Source organism: Acomys russatus, chromosome 7 (genome assembly GCF_903995435.1).
Source record: "Acomys russatus chromosome 7, mAcoRus1.1, whole genome shotgun sequence".
Lineage (NCBI taxonomy): Eukaryota > Metazoa > Chordata > Mammalia > Rodentia > Muridae > Acomys > Acomys russatus.
The window spans coordinates 48,874,688-48,890,448 of NC_067143.1; the positions used below are offsets into that span (position 1 = coordinate 48,874,688).

A 15,761-nucleotide genomic window follows, 5' to 3' on the forward strand; every position below is an offset into this window, starting at 1 on the left:
ACCTTGGGAAGAAGTGTCAGTGCTTTCAGCCTGGGGTCTCTAACCACAACCCCACCAAGGTCACGTGACTTGAGGTTCTCTGACGCCACCCTCACCTTCAGAAAGAGAAGCATCTCATCTCTGGATTCAGTAAATAATGTATTAAGAGGGCATGCCGTGCCATGGCGTTCAGATTCTAGGACAAACAGCCCCTTGGGTTTCCTTTGCCTGCTAAAAATGAGCGTCAACCATGCCCAGTGCTGATTACAGAGTACAAGGGAAAGCCCCCACTTTGGGAATAAGATTGTCGTAATTGTGTAACCAGTTGTCTACAGAAGTGTCCTGGGGTAGGGGGTGGGGGACAGGACAGGAATGGTGGCCTCTGCTTAGTAAATGCTTTGGTGAGTCTGAAAGGTGAGCAGGCAGACTCCCAGTGAACAGGTCGGTGGAGGACCGTGAGACTAGCTGGGAGGCAAGAGTTACCAGCCCTATTAAGCCCAGGATGGCCAAGGCTACACAGAGAAACCCTGTCTCGAAAAACCAAAAAAAAAAAAAAAAAAAAAAAAAAAAAAGATGCTGAGACCACCTGTTCTGATGGCTACTTGACCTGGATTGCACAGGGCCAGGTCAAAACAATTAGAACTCTTTGGAAAAACAAAACCTCCAACTCTTGAACATACACTGGGTTCTGTTTTACACCAGATTGGGGAAAACGTTAGGACACATAGCAGATAAAAGGATGGAAGTTCAGAGGGTCGGGTGGCTCTCCAGAGTCATCCAGTTCCCAGAGTCAGGACAAGGAACTTCCCAGCCACTGTTCTGCTTTTATGCCCTGAGTGACAGTTGAGGCTGGTTTTTTGTTTCTTTGTTTCTTTTTTTCTTTCTTTTTTTTTTTTTTTTTTTTTTCCAATCTACTGGCTTCTGTTTTTGCTGAAGGGCTGAATAGCAATCCATCTGTTGTCTCTCCGGCAGATCCTTCTCCCCATCCCAAGCATGGCCTCTGGCCTCAGGAAGCAATCAGGCAGATCACATTGCCACCAGCAAGGGCACCTTGTTCAGGGTCTAAGTGTATAGTTGGACTAATGCCAGGATGTGTGACACCACCCCAGCTGGCCTGGCAGGAGCACTGCCTCCTGGCAGGGTTCACCCAGCGTAATTGCTTGTTTTGTGTCCCAGCTGCCTGACATATGCTAATTCCATGTGTTGACACTCTGATAACAGGGGCAAACACACCAGGCCGTTTCAAAATGGCTTTTGTGAGCTCTAGCAAGTACCCAGGAGCTGGAATTTATACACCTCAGTAACGCTAGCATCTAGCACAGGACCTGGCTCATAGGTACCTTGGATTTTTGTGACTGTAGACACTGATCACAGTAAGGATCCGGAAGTGAGAACTAAGCTTAGCCAATTGAGTTCATCTCTGGATGACTTTGAGCAAATATTTTCTCTCTGAGTTTCAAGTTCTTGGTCAGCTGCATCTCGAGCTTACCTTACCTAGACGTGAGTCACAGCCCCAGGCATGTGAGACAGCTTTGTAAGTGTGAACAGTGTAATTGTGGGACAATCAAAGTCATGGAGACATGCTTGTAAGTATAGAGACTCCCCAGAGGAAAAGGTAATTAATTGTACAAGAAGAGTTGGTGACAGCTTAACTAAAGTGATGACAGTGGGATCGACTCTAAGGATGACTACAAAAGAATACCTCCAACTTGCATTATCCCAAGAAAGTGACCTAGGAGAAAATAGTTTGCTTTCATTGCTGTTATAAAATCCCCTGGCCAAGGACCTGGAGAGGAAAGGGTGTATTTGGTTTACATGTGACTGGGGAGGGGGCGAACCTTGAGGCAAGGATTGAAGTAGAGGCCATGAAGGACCGCTGCTCACCGGCCTACTCTCCATGGTCTGCTCAACTTCATTTATTTATTTAAGTTTTTTTCCCCCAAGACAGGGTTTCTCTGTGTAGACTTGGCTGTCCTGGACTTGCTTTGTAGACTAGGCTGGCCTCAAACTCACAGAGATCCACCTGCCTCTGCCTCCCAAGTGCTGAGATGGGCAAGTGTGAGCCACCATGTCCAGCTTCAACTTGCTTTCTTATATAGGACCACCTGCCTGAAGTGATCTGGGCCCCTCCACATCAACCATTAATCATGAAAATACCCTCACATACTTCCCTATATGCCAAGCTGATGGAGACATGTTTTCTTTTCTTTTCTTCTTTTTTCTTTTTTTCTTTTTCTTTTTTTCATTTTTCAAGACAGGGTTTCTCTATGTATCCCTGGCTGTCCTGGACTCATTTTGTAGACTAGGCTGGCCTCGAACTCACAGTGATCCACCTACCTCTGTTTCCCAAGTGCTGAGATTAAAGGCATGTGTCACCACACCCAGCTTGAGACATATTTGCAACTGAGATTTTTATCTTCCAAGATGACCCCAGTTTATATCCAATTAAAAAAAAAAAAAAAAAAAAGCTAACTAGTACGTATGCATCATACCTACAGGACTGTGAGCTAGCTGGGAAACCCACAGAGAGACAATGATTCTCACCCCTGGCCAGTGGTTTCTTGCTAACATAGAGTTTCACAGTCAACGAAGCAGCCATTGTATCTTAGCCTCATCCATAACCCCGATATGAGGTCAGTGTCCCAGGTAAACATAAACACCAACTCATTTGAGCTCATAAGAACTGACCATTAAATATTTAGGGATTTGGACCCAGCTTTGATTCCTTGTACCCACATGATGGCTCACAGTAGCCTATAACTCTAGCTCTAAGGGATTCTATGCCCTCTCCTGACCTCTGCGGCCACTAGACAGACATGTGGTGCATAGACATACATACAAGCAAAACACTCATACACATAAAATAAATTTCTAAATTTAAGTTAAAAAAAAACTAAACTATATAAAATTGAATTATATTAGAAGGTTATAAACACTCAAATTTTATAACTTCCTAAGTATTTTTGTGGTCTTTTATAATTACCATTGCTTTTAACCTTATTTGAGACTAATATATCCCTGAGATAGAAATATTACATAGTGTTCATTTCTTCCCACCTCTGTATTCCATGGCGTCAGGTTGGTAGCTTGAATTCAGCCGTGATGGGAGTATTTACACCACAGGAAAGGGGAAATACTACAAATCACAACCTCTCCTCTCCCTCGCCCTCCTACTCTCTCTCACTCTCACTCTCTCATCTATCCTTAAACATTTACCAGCATCCCACTGGTACCATCCACTGAGTAATTGCATAAAGGAAGCAACCATCGGGGAAACCTGGTGGTCACACCCTTTCAAACCTCCCTAGACAAAAGCACGAGGCATGAGGCACATGCAGAGGCCTCCACAAAGTCAATTCCCCATCTCCTTTGTTCCAGGGAAGTCCTAATGTTAAACAGGGTCCTCTTGACAACTGAAAGCCATGGTTAAACAGAAAAAGAATGGAAGCGTTTTCCTCTAGGACTTGCTTTCTGAGCCAAATGCCTGCCTTGCCATGAGGCCTCTGCGGCCTGCAGGGGCTGGGGGAGTCGACTTAATCTTCTCCAGAATCCAAAGCAATCCACAGGAGCCTGTGCTAAAATTACATCTGCTCTGGTTTGCCGAATGGAGACTAAACGATTGCCAAATGGTGCTGATTTAATGTTTCCCAACAACCAGGAAATCCCCCACAAGAGAGAGAAATATCAGGGGATGCTGGTCTGCGTGTGCACAGGGTGGGGCCAGCCAGGGCAGCCCCATGAAGGAAACCACCCTCAGAGGGCTGGTTACTGTCCAGGCAGAATCCAAAGGTATTGTGCATGTCACAAGGCTGGATACTAGCCAGGATCGGGTGCTGAGATCTGTTAGTAATTCACTGGAAGGACAAAGTTCCAGCAATAGAAAATTCAATTGCCTTCCATTAAAGACAGCCTCTCTCAGTGCCAGCTGAATACGATTGATGGAATAAACCCTTCCCATTAGTGGAAAGATAATTTCACATAAATACATCGAGAGACCTTCAAGAACAAGACTGAAAGTCTTTGCTGAAACTCGCCTGCTTAACTGGTTTGCCATGTAATTGCATTTAGACCAAGGGCCTCAGAAGGAAACCACTGACTGAATTAGCATTAAGCCAGACTGTGCAGAGTGAGGTGAGGCGGGGTGGGGTGGGGTGGGGTAGGGTGGGAGGAGAGTGAGGCTTGTAGTGCATTGTGGGTAGTTGTTGTTGACTTCAGAAAGGACAAGCTGACACTAGTGAGACCAGCTGCTTAGGAGTCTGGTGTTAATTGCCTTTCTGTCAAACACAGAAAAGTTTATCACTTGAGGGAAGTAAGGATCTGGGTGCCTAATAAAGATGGGATAGAGTTTGAGGTTTGTTTTTTCATTTATGCCCACAGGCCTTATTAGTAGCTCTTCCATAGACCAGAAAAGAAGGGGGGTTCCTGAGCCAGGAGAAAGGAGAGAGTGTGAGCGACAGCACCTGTATTTCTGCGCGAGGCTGGCCATCAGTGGCTGTGTCCACAGGTCTCACAGAGCATTTACTTGAAACAGCACCTTCATTCCCACCCACGGCTCCTGCAAACACACCAGTGCATCTTAGCATCTGGCCTAGAAATATAAGGTCCCCAGTCCAGCTCCTGCTACTTACTACCTTCCTGGTGGCCTTGGGCAAATAGTAAGCCCTCTCCCTCTCTTCTTTGTAAAGAGAAAAGGATCCTGACAACTTTCTGGATGGTTCCTTCAGGGGATCCAGCAAGCTGCCCTCAGAACCACCTAGGGGAGGGAGGAACTCTGTCACCATTGCAGCCAGGGCTGGCTTTCTTTTGCTTTGTTGCCTGCTTTGAGGTCCTTAGAAAATGTCATCCATAAGATAATTCTATTTCTGAAATATGTGAAAACCATCAGTCTAAATGATTGCTATGCGCCCTGCTTTTTTGGCTCCCCCCCCCCCATTCTTTTTCTTTCACTGTGACCAAGTACTTGTTAGGCATGATCCAGGCGCTGCATTATGGAGAAAGCCTCGTGCCCTCAAACTGCCTGAGATCTCGGTGGAGATGTGCAGCTCGGCAGAGATGTGCAGCCCGGCAAGGTGCCAAGATCTTTGTGTGTGGTTTTGAGGGAATGAGGTGTGAGTTCTGAACAGGAACATCAAAAAAGGCTTTAGAGAAAAGATGTCCTTTGAAGTGGGTGTTTAGGGATGAGAACGTTGGGAGGTGCGTGCAGGAATGACATTTTAGGCACATGGGAGAACATCACACAGGCACACGCACCATTTAATGTTCTCCTGGCAATCACAGGAAAAACACATGGTTTGCTGTCTTGAATGCAGGGGACAAGTGGAAGTGGGGAATGGGGGGGTGGGTGTGAAAGCTGAGAGTAGGCCCAGGGTCTCAAGGAGATACCCCAAGGGGATGTTGTCATCTATCCTTCTCTTTCTGATGCCATGTAAAAGGAGTTACACCCCTCCATCCTGTTCTCCTTCTTGTGGTCTCCCTTCCAGTAACACAGTGATGGCCGTGGTCATTTATTCTGCACCGGGATAAAAAGAAAAGAAAGAAAGAAAGAAAGAAAGAAAACTAAAAAACTACTCAAAGAGCTGTCACATAGCTGCACAAGTTTAGGGATCTGGGCAGTAGCAGAGCTGGGATTTGAAGCTAGGGCACCTGACTCTGTAGCAGCTTTAACTATACTGTGTTGCTCTCTGGGATCAGCTTTCTCTCCTTACAGCATATGATGGCCTTAGAAAAAAAATAACACTGGGGCGAGATATTTGAAAAAACGTTTCCCCAGATTCTCTCAAAGACACTTTGATTCCTTGAGAGGTGGTATTTTTGAGAAGTCATTGTGTATCTGAACACCTGGGGCTCCTGGGTGTAAGGTGTCTAAATGACCAGCCTTCTGGCTCTGACCTCCAGCGGGTGGGGCGAGGGGTTCCCTGTGGATCATGAAAGGTACCTCATGTTGTTCTCTCTTCTCTTCCCACAGGCATGCGTGTGTCATCCGTGGACAAGTGATGACATCAGATGGGACCCCGCTGGTTGGTGTGAATATCAGTTTCATCAATAACCCTCTCTTTGGGTACACAATCAGCAGGCAAGATGGCAGGTAGGAGACCTTTGTGGGCCAGGGAGAGTTAGGGCCTGTGGCCTTGCCCAGCAGCTGCCGCCTCTTGATTGATTGTGTGCACAGAGGCCAGACACGGACACAGCCAGTCTACATTCTAACACCCAGCTCTACACCTCACAGCCTCGTGACCTGTGCCTGGCTCCAGCCTCTGCCCCTGTGGCTGCAGGCTTAGCACTTTGTTCTCATGAGGATCCCACATAAACAGTATTCCTTACACATGGTGCTCTCCAGTGGCTCCTCCTAGGAACACTGTCATGTGGACTACTTTACAATGGATCAGGTGGCTCCCAGGATCTATCCATTCTTTTGTTTCTACCCTTCAACGGCTTAGAGTCCCCTGAGAACTGTCAACAGCATGAAGTAAAGCTAGGAGTGCCTTAATGACCCTGGATCTCCTGATGCGGCTACAGTATGCTGGGATAAATATTGCCTCCCCAGCCCTCAGCTTCTTCATAGCACGGTTCTAACACCATCGACCTCATAAGCCAGTTGTGAGGAATAGAGGAGTGGCTAGGATACTACAATGGATGAGGAATCATCTAGCATATAGTATGTGCCCAATAAATCATCATTTCCTGCCACACAAGGGCTCACTTCCCAGTGTGACACGTAGTGAGTAAATAAATAGTGGACGTTAAAATTGCCATTTGTTATAAAGCATTGCCTAAGGAGGAGATAATAGCACAAATATTTTAGAGGAAAAATAAGGCAAGTGGAATATTTAGCCTGTCGGTGGTGAGAAGTCCTCTATTTTTAAAGAAATCAGGTGGTGTCAGTCCATCTGGCTGAGCGTGGGCCCATAAGGTTGGTTCATCGCTCGGTGTTGGAAATGATGCTCCAGTCTGATTGAGTTTTAGCACCTCTTTAATCCAATATCAGATGTGAGCATGTCCCAGCCGAGGTGATAATGAAGCAGGACTCATCTGTTGGGAGACATGTGTGCCTCTCAGACAGCTTGGCAAGCTTGGTGTGAGGCGCCTCCCCCCACCCATGGCAGTGGAAAGGGCCCAGCTGGGAGAGGTCTGTGCCAGTCCCCAGGGAGGAAACTGGCCAGGCCAGGCCACTGCTCCCTGCCCCGCACAGTTTCTGCACAGAAGCACCCCCCAGCAGACACCCACCATGCCAGGAAAGAGGTCCCTTTATTCACCATGCCTGTCTTTGGGTTTTGGGTAGTACAGAAGTGCCAGCTGTGGCTATCCTTATCTTAGTACATTGCCACCCACAAGGGGACAGTCATCAAAACCGGAGCTTTCCAAGATTGCTCTTTTTCCCCCCAAACCTTACCATGTGAAAGAGCAAACTGTCAGTTGGTAGTCTCCTCTGGGCTTGCTTAGATGAGGTCCATGAAAGAAACATGCCATTGTAACCCTCTGTGTGGTGACTTCAGGAATTGGCCATTCGTTGGCACCTCTGAGCTCTGCTGTCCCCGTTTGTGCAATGCTGGCCATATCTGCTGCTTCTTGAGGGCATCAGCCTCCCACATTTTGACAAAGTCAGAAAGGGTGCTACTTAGAATTTGCATTGCAAATCAGCTCTCACCCATGCATCATGGGGCTAAAATGTTCTTTCCACCACAGACATCATGATGTATGGAAAAGTTTTCACTTGTTCCCACAGTGTCTGAAACTCCCTCGGTTGCACGGTTGCGCGTGAACAGGGAGCATCTGGCCCCCTCCCCTCCCCTTCCCTGACTCAGCTGCACTTACCCTTGATACATAGGAGAAGCTACAAGGCTAAAGACAGTCAGGAGATGAGACTGAGTGAACGTGTCCTGAAGGCCTAGGCTGCTTCTGATTGGCCCGCATCATCCTCACTTTCCAGGCAGCACCATGACACTCTGACCACGTCTTCATGCACCCCTCTCTGTCTCTGTCTCTGTCTCTGTCTCTGTCTCTGTCTCTCTCTCTCTGTCTCTGTCTCTCTCTCTCTCTCTCTCACACACACACACACACACACACACACACCCCTTCAAACTTTAACAGTAGCTCATACACAGAAAATAGTAACAGAAAAATGACCTGAAAAGATCATCTAAAAGATGGAGAAAAACCAAGAGAGCTGCAGACAAGAGAAGCAGGTCAGGCTATTCTCTTGCCACATGGGCCTGTGTTGGGTGTGATGCCCAGGGAATGTGTAGGACCTTGGGCTTGCCCACCCATCACTCACCTAGCTAACTGGTAACCTTGCCAAATGACTATGATGCTCACTCAGCCTAAGCTTACAGATGGGGAGACTGAGGCTTGGAAACGCGATATAAAAACTCACCTGTAATGTAAGCAGTGGTGCTTGGACCAGCAAGAAATAGGCTCTGCTTGAGAACCAGGCCTTTCCTCTGGGGTCTGGCCCACGTTCACATCTACCAGAGGGTTTTCCAGGCAGATGAGTAGGCCTGGCCTCAGCCCATGGCACTCAGCCCCTGGCATGGCCAGCTGCCCCAGCCTGCTCACAGCCTTGAAAATAAGTCTTTTCATGTTTGTCAGACCCCCTCCCTGCAGGCTGCCTCTCTTGAACAGAGCTTTTGCGTCTGGCCAAATTTCTGTTTGGTTGTTAAAAAACATTCTGGCAAACTACAGATACTCATTAGTTCTGTGACAGGAATGTCGCCGTGTGAGTGTTTTCCCCAAACTGTGGGTAGACCATAGAGAGAAGAGTCTGTCTTTGCAGTTTGAGGAACCACCATGACCAGAATTTGCCTCTAGGACAGGATGGCTGAATCCTTGCAGCCACTAAGGAAGGAAAGAGGGGGTTAGACAGCAGCCATAGCTATACAAAGTAGCATTTGTTGAGGTGAAGATGAGGTCCTGCATTGAGGCGGGGGTCTCACAAACCCACTAAGAGGATTGACCTGTAGCTAAGCTAGGAAGGGACTTGCCCCGTTTGGCAGTCTGTTCAGATGCAATGGTAGTGTGTCTCATGTATTCATTCTGTAAGGCGACTGCTAAACTTGTCCCAGAAAGACAGAGAAATTGATATCCTAGTCACCGGAGCAATAACAGTGCATTGTAGTCCAGGCACTAAGGAGTCTCCATAGTACAACAGACCCCTAGGAGGGAACTAGACTTCTGCTTGAGCAAGGCTGTGTAGAGACATTGGTGGCAGGTTTTGCAAGTGTACTCGAGCTGGGCGTGGTGGCACACACCTGAAATATCACATCTTTTGAGGTTGGAGCAAATGAAATATAAGTCGAAGGGCAGCCTGGTCTACACAGAGAGACTCTGTCTCAAAAGATAAATGTATCACCTAAGGGCACTTTCGTCCACAGAGATACTGCAGTGGAAGAGAGCTGGCAGACAGCCAGTGGTCCCAGGATACCATAGCAAATAAAAACAAGCTCGATACATAAGAAACCAGAAGTAGGCAGACCCAGATGTGTTCCAGATACTAAAGTCCTAAATGTCAGAAGTACTCAAAGATGACCATGATTTCCTGTGGCAGCAGCAAGCTTGTGGTGACTGGACCTGGGCGAGGATGAAATGAACGGCCTCTTGATGGTGATTCAGTACAAGCGACTAGTCCATCACATTGGGTGAAACTTGGGAACATGACTACTAAGTTCCCTTCCAGGGGCTCAGCTATCACATGACTTCAAACGCTTTAGGAAAAAGAACAAAACTCTTAACACCAAACATAGAGTCTGAAGTGACAAACACCAGTCTAGGGTTAAGCAGACCCATCCTGCAGGATGCATGCCACACCTTGGTTTCTAGCAGAAACATTAAGGTATGCAAATGGGACTCACATTCCTTGGACTTTCAAAACTGAAAAGAGCACATCACGGCTCATAAAGGCGAGGACCTGGCAAGGTTTATCTGCATGTGGTAGGGACTGGGTGCAAGAATCCTACAACTGCTAATATGTTTCTGGAGGGATCCTATCTGGGAGTAAAGTATTTGGGAGTGAAGTAAGGAGGATTTTTACCTACATGCTCCCACACAAACCTGAAAGGAGAGGCCTAGTGTGGAGCTGTCTGAGACAGTGAAGGGCCTGAAGAATACAGAGCCAGGAGCATGCACTGCTGCTCAGTGCACTCTTAAAGAGCCAGGAACCGAAGCTGAGCAGCTGCCGCTGAGCACTGTCACAGTGCTCTCATGTCAGCTGGGCACGCAGGCTTCCATCTCCCCTTGAACTTACAAGGCACGATGGCCCTAATTACATAGTCTCAACCTGCTCAGCTGCTTGGGACTTAAGAACAGCCCGTGTAAGAGATGGACAGATGGCCCCGGGTGAGAATGTGCTTCTGTGCAAGCACGGGAATTTGGATCTCTACCACCCACATAAAAGCTGGGAGATGGAGACATATAGATCCCAGGGGCTTCCTGGCTGGCTAGTCCAGACAAAACTATAAGCTCCAGGTTCAGCAAGAGATTTGTCTCAATGCCTGGACATAGTGGCACATGCCTATGATCGCAGCACTTGGGAGGCAGAAGTGGGAGAATCTCTGAGTTCAAGGCCAGCCTAGTCTACACAGTGAGCTCCAGGACAGCCAGGACCATAGACAGACCCTGTCTAATATATATAAGAGGGGTGGCTGTCTCAAATAACAACAATAATAATGTACAAAAGCAATTGAAGATAGCCATACCCATATCAACCTGTGGTCTCCATATATGCGCATACACATACGGATGCTTGTGCATACATGCCCACACAAAAACACACACACACACACACACAGAGAGAGAGAGAGAGAGAGAGAGAGAGAGAGAGAGAGAGAGAGAGAGAGAGAGAGAGAGAGAGAGAGAATATATGAATCCACATGAACCTTTGGGTTTTATATATGGGAAAACTGAAGCTCAGAGAGGCTGTTTGATTTACCCATGGCCACACTATAGTTACTGGCAATATGGACTGGATTCGGGTTCCCACTTATGCAATCTCATTCTGCTGGCTCCTTAGTGGGCTCTGGCTCCGACATAGTGACAGCACCAGGAGCTCCACAGCCGAAGTTCACCAGCTGCCCTGGGTCCTGCTAAACAGCTCTGGCTGTCATGGTTAATGTGGCATCTGTAAACTCTCCCTGGCCAATCATTTTGTAGCAACAACTAATGGTTTCCGGAGTCACCATCACTATTTGTGGCTGCATTAAGGTCTCTGCGTGTTAGAGCAGCCCTCACCAAGCACTCGGCCCCTTCCTGTGACTTTGCTGCCTCTCAGTATCTCATTGTTCCCATCTTTTTCTCCCTGCAACTACTGTCCCCCACCCACAGCTTTGACCTGGTCACAAACGGCGGCATCTCCATCATCTTGAGATTCGAACGGGCACCCTTCATCACACAGGAGCATACCCTCTGGCTGCCCTGGGACCGCTTCTTTGTCATGGAAACCATCATCATGAGACACGAGGAGAATGAGATTCCCAGCTGTGACCTGAGCAACTTTGCCCGCCCCAACCCCGTGGTGTCTCCATCGCCACTGACATCCTTTGCCAGCTCCTGTGCTGAGAAAGGCCCCATTGTCCCAGAAATCCAGGTACGCAGACTTCTTGTTAATGTCACGCCATTCTTTTATTTTATTTGGGGCGAGGGGACAATCTCAGAGATGATGGAAAGAGAGAAAGCACCTGTACGGGTCTGGGTGAGACCCCAAGAGCCCGCCTTGTCAAACCCCATAGTGGACATGACATCAGGATATGAAAGCTACCTATGTGCTACAACCTGCCTGGCACAGTGGGGCTAACAATAGACTCCTTGGCTCTTTCTCCCCTGCCATCCTGTTCACTCTACTTGGTTCTTCAGCTTTCAGGGTCTCCTCTCTTGTTATTTTTGCAAAAAGTATTTGTTATAATAGTTTCTATGAATAGAAATAAGCCATGAGATCCCAAGTAGTAGGCATTTTAATAAAGAGTAAATAAGAAAAATGTAATATGAGGTACTTAATACAATGCCTGGCACCTACTAAGTGCTCAATAAATTCTAGCTATTATTATTACTAAGATTATTTAACACATGCTGCCTTCATGCCAATTAAGGATTGCTTTGGATCAAACCTACACACGCAAATGTTTTACTTAATTATCATTAAAGGGAAGTAATTGAGAAAAATGTATTTTAATCTGATGAAAATTAAGATAGAATCTTTGCCTAGAAAAGCAACACTGAGCTGGCTCTCCTCCATCACCCCAAGTCTAATGTCTGTGGGCAGAAAAGGAGGCCAGAGGAAGACGGGACATGGCAACACAGATGCCCAGAGATGCTTGGAGCACCTGCCTCCCTAATGAGACCTCCAGCAATGTGCATGATAACAGATTGCCCCCATGCAGGTGGAACGAGGCGTTCTACACGTTTGTGTGTGTGTGTGTGTGTGTGTGTGTGTGTGTGTGTGTGTGTGTGTGTGTGTCTTTTATGCCTGGATGAGCAAACACATCTCCCTGAGTGTGCCCTGTTGAGCGGTTCCCAGTGCCAGTCCCCAGGAAGGAAACGCAACCATTTCTGAGTTCTCACTGTACAGAAAGCTCAATCCTTCTCAGAGATTCAGCACCTGTCTCCTGTCTCAATGGCCAGGCTGACCTTTTGTTTGAAATGCTTGTCAGCAGAGGCAGAACTTGCTGGAGAGAAGTAATTTGTTAGTCAGCCCTGGCTCAGCTCCAGCTGGACACCTTTTCCCAGGAGCAAGGGCTGTGGAACAAATGAGGTTCAAGGTCACCCCCTTTTCACAGTGCTCTCTGAGCTGGGTACCTACAGGTTCAGCTGGGGCACAAACCTCGAGTATTGTTAGTCTCACAAAAAAGCACACATAAACACAAGCTCTTTGTTTTCCCAGTCCCATCGTTGGTTAATCTTTGCAAATGCTGGCATGTGGAAACTGTGATGCGTGCGTTAACGAAGGGAAATATTTATGAGAGCATCAGGCCAGCACTCAAGTGCTGCTGTGGCTCACCCATGTGTGTAGCCTACTTTGCCTGCAACTGTAAACTGTGGCCTGGGAAGACGGCCCTGGATTAAGCCCAATCTATAGCATTTCCTGTATTCAAGAAAGCAGCACAGACAGAACATCTACACCCTTCTATGGAATAAACAGAGTGATAAAGGTTCAGTTCCTCTATAAACACAGGGTAAAAATAGCCATCATCCCTTGAATGTGTTTGGTTCAGTTGATTTAACGTTCCCCTCTTGAGAAAGAGCCCAGAGCATCAAGCTGATGACAGGCCCCTGTGTTCACCTTATGGGTGATCATCTGGAATTCACTGACTGTTTCCCCCTTCAGTCCGAGCCTGCTGCCTCCCCTACTCTGCTCATCTGGAAGGCACCGGAGTTGGGAGCCATTGTGCACTGAAAACTCCACATATCCAGCCCAACCTCTCTGGGGATGAACTAGGACATCGGAACAGGTCCATGCTGAGCTCTCAGGCATTACCTGGTGATGTGTTTGTCCAGCCCAGCATGGTCTCTGCTGACCTTCCTGGAAAGGACACATTTAGACTGCATCTCACTTTAAGAAAGCTTTAGATAGAAACCATCTATCAGGCTTAGGCTGCTTGTCTGCATTAGCTTTTCTTCCCAACACCGCTGCTCTCAATACCATAGGTACCGGCCACACCATGTCCTGCCTAATGACAGCGGCAGGCTGGGCACTTTTGTAGCCTTACTGGTGTCGATCCAGCAAGGAAGTGCAGATTCCAAGATTCCTTGAGGGTTTTCTTGGCTAGCACAGCTAATGAGTCAGAGGTGTACATTGCTGGGTGTCCTCTGCATGTTATCTTATGTGTCGTCTCAGGCCCATAATAAAATACCTTCACCCATGTTACACTGGGGAAGGGCCTGAGGCTCATGGAGGTGAGTTTGTTGATGCAGGGACACCATGCAAGAACTGGCCCTGGAGACCATGGCTATTCCCTTTGCCCTCACTTCTCCCCACTGTCTTCCTCCTATTCTCCCTTCTCCTCCTCGCCTCCTTCCCTTATGCTTCCTCCTGTGGCCCCTGAACACCCAAAGTCCACAAGGTCTTGGATGTCACTTCCCCTGGGACCCACGGTGACATCCTTACTGTGATCTGTCTATGCTGTAGGCCCTGCAAGAGGAAATCACCATCGCTGGCTGCAAGATGAGGTTGAGCTATCTCAGCAGCCGCACCCCTGGCTACAAGTCTGTCCTGAGGATCAGCCTCACGCACCCCACCATCCCCTTCAACCTCATGAAGGTCCATCTCATGGTGGCAGTTGAGGGTCGCCTCTTCAGGAAGTGGTTTGCTGCAGCCCCTGACCTGTCCTATTACTTCATCTGGGACAAGACAGATGTCTACAACCAGAAGGTGTTTGGGCTCTCGGAAGCCTTTGGTAAGTCTCCCCTAAGCATGTTTGACACAGGCTCCACACACTGGCAGAGACAGAGCAGAACCAGAGTAGAAGCAGCTTCCTTCATGGGTGTGATTTTCAGGTCAGAACCACCTAGGGCTTACTGGGTCTGTGAGACCTCTGTGGCCATCCATAACCTAGAAAGACGCATTGGAAGACCTGGATGTGCAAAGCCCACACATGAAAAGTGGTCACAGAAGGAGAACAGTCCTCAGAAAGCACTACGGTGGTGTGTGGTGGCCTAAAATACACTGTGTGCCAGGAAAGTAGACTATTCATATGTTATTTGGCCACCCCATAGCCATCCTGCCGAAATCTAAAATTAAAATAGAGGAGCTAAGGTTGGGCTGCCCTCGTGTTTTCAATTATGACAGCAAAAGTCAAAACTTTATTTTCAGCCTCATGTTTGTTTTGACTTGAGACCCAGGGCATCGCTATGTAACTCAGAGTAACCTCAGATCTCCTGGGTAGCACAGACTGGCCTTGAACTCACAATCTTCTTACTGAGTCAGCATAGCCTAGTGCTAGGATTGTAGATGTGTGACAGCATGCCCTTCTGGCCTCCTGTTCTATTTCCCGCCAGAGAAGCTGCCTCTGCTGACCCCATCTCTGTCTTCTTTAGGGTGACATAGGAGCTGGCTGCCTCATCAGGGTATTAGGCTTCGCAAGGTGACGACTGTCCTTCCAGCCTCTGGATTAGAGCAGGGTCCCGGAAGCTTCAGAGACTAGGCAGTCAGTAGTCACAGCCCCTAACAAGATGGCTGACCAAGATGAACAGTAGCCCAGCAAATTCCTTCATCGGGAACGCTGTTCCTGTTCAGTTGTCTTCACCTAGCAAAGACAGAAAGGAACCGAGAAATCAAGTTGTACTTTAGAAAGGAAAGAAAGAAGAGAGAGGGGCCTGGAGAGATGGCTCAGTGGTTAAGAGCACTAACTGCTCTTCCAGAGGTCCTGAGTTCAATTCCCAGCAACCACATGGTGGCTCACAACCATCTATAATGTGATCTTATGCATACTGTATACACAATAAATAAATCTTTAAAAAGAAAGAAAGAAAGAAGGGAGAGAAGTGGAAAGGCAGGGTGGGTGGCAGGAAGTGTTCGCTCTTGTCTCAACCACATGGTCAAGATGTCGCCAGCCTGAGAGCAGTGCCCTGTCTGAGGAGTTACTCAAAAGAAATGGCTGCCTGTCTCAGCTGACACTCTCCCAAGACCTGGGCTGCCACAGAAGTCATATTTTTTTTTTCAATCACAGATGGCTGAGAACAATCAGCCTTTTTAAATGAGCATTTTTCTGTAAGCATCTCCTATGACATCAGTGGGGCTTCATGACAGTAATGTCCAGGTGCTGAGTAATATCCCTGGGTTGAACATGATTAGATTCTTA

The 15,761-nt window shown here is 47.6% G+C and overlaps 1 protein-coding gene across 1 annotated transcript in view; it reads left to right on the forward strand.

The window, feature by feature from the left end:
• Positions 1 to 15,761, forward strand: part of Tenm4 (teneurin transmembrane protein 4) — a 393,055-nt gene that overhangs the window by 319,888 nt on the left and 57,406 nt on the right. Inside the window, 3 exon segments of the mRNA XM_051148959.1 lie at positions 5,945 to 6,064; positions 11,293 to 11,554; positions 14,090 to 14,357. Coding sequence (XP_051004916.1) covers positions 5,945 to 6,064; positions 11,293 to 11,554; positions 14,090 to 14,357 — 650 coding nt within the window.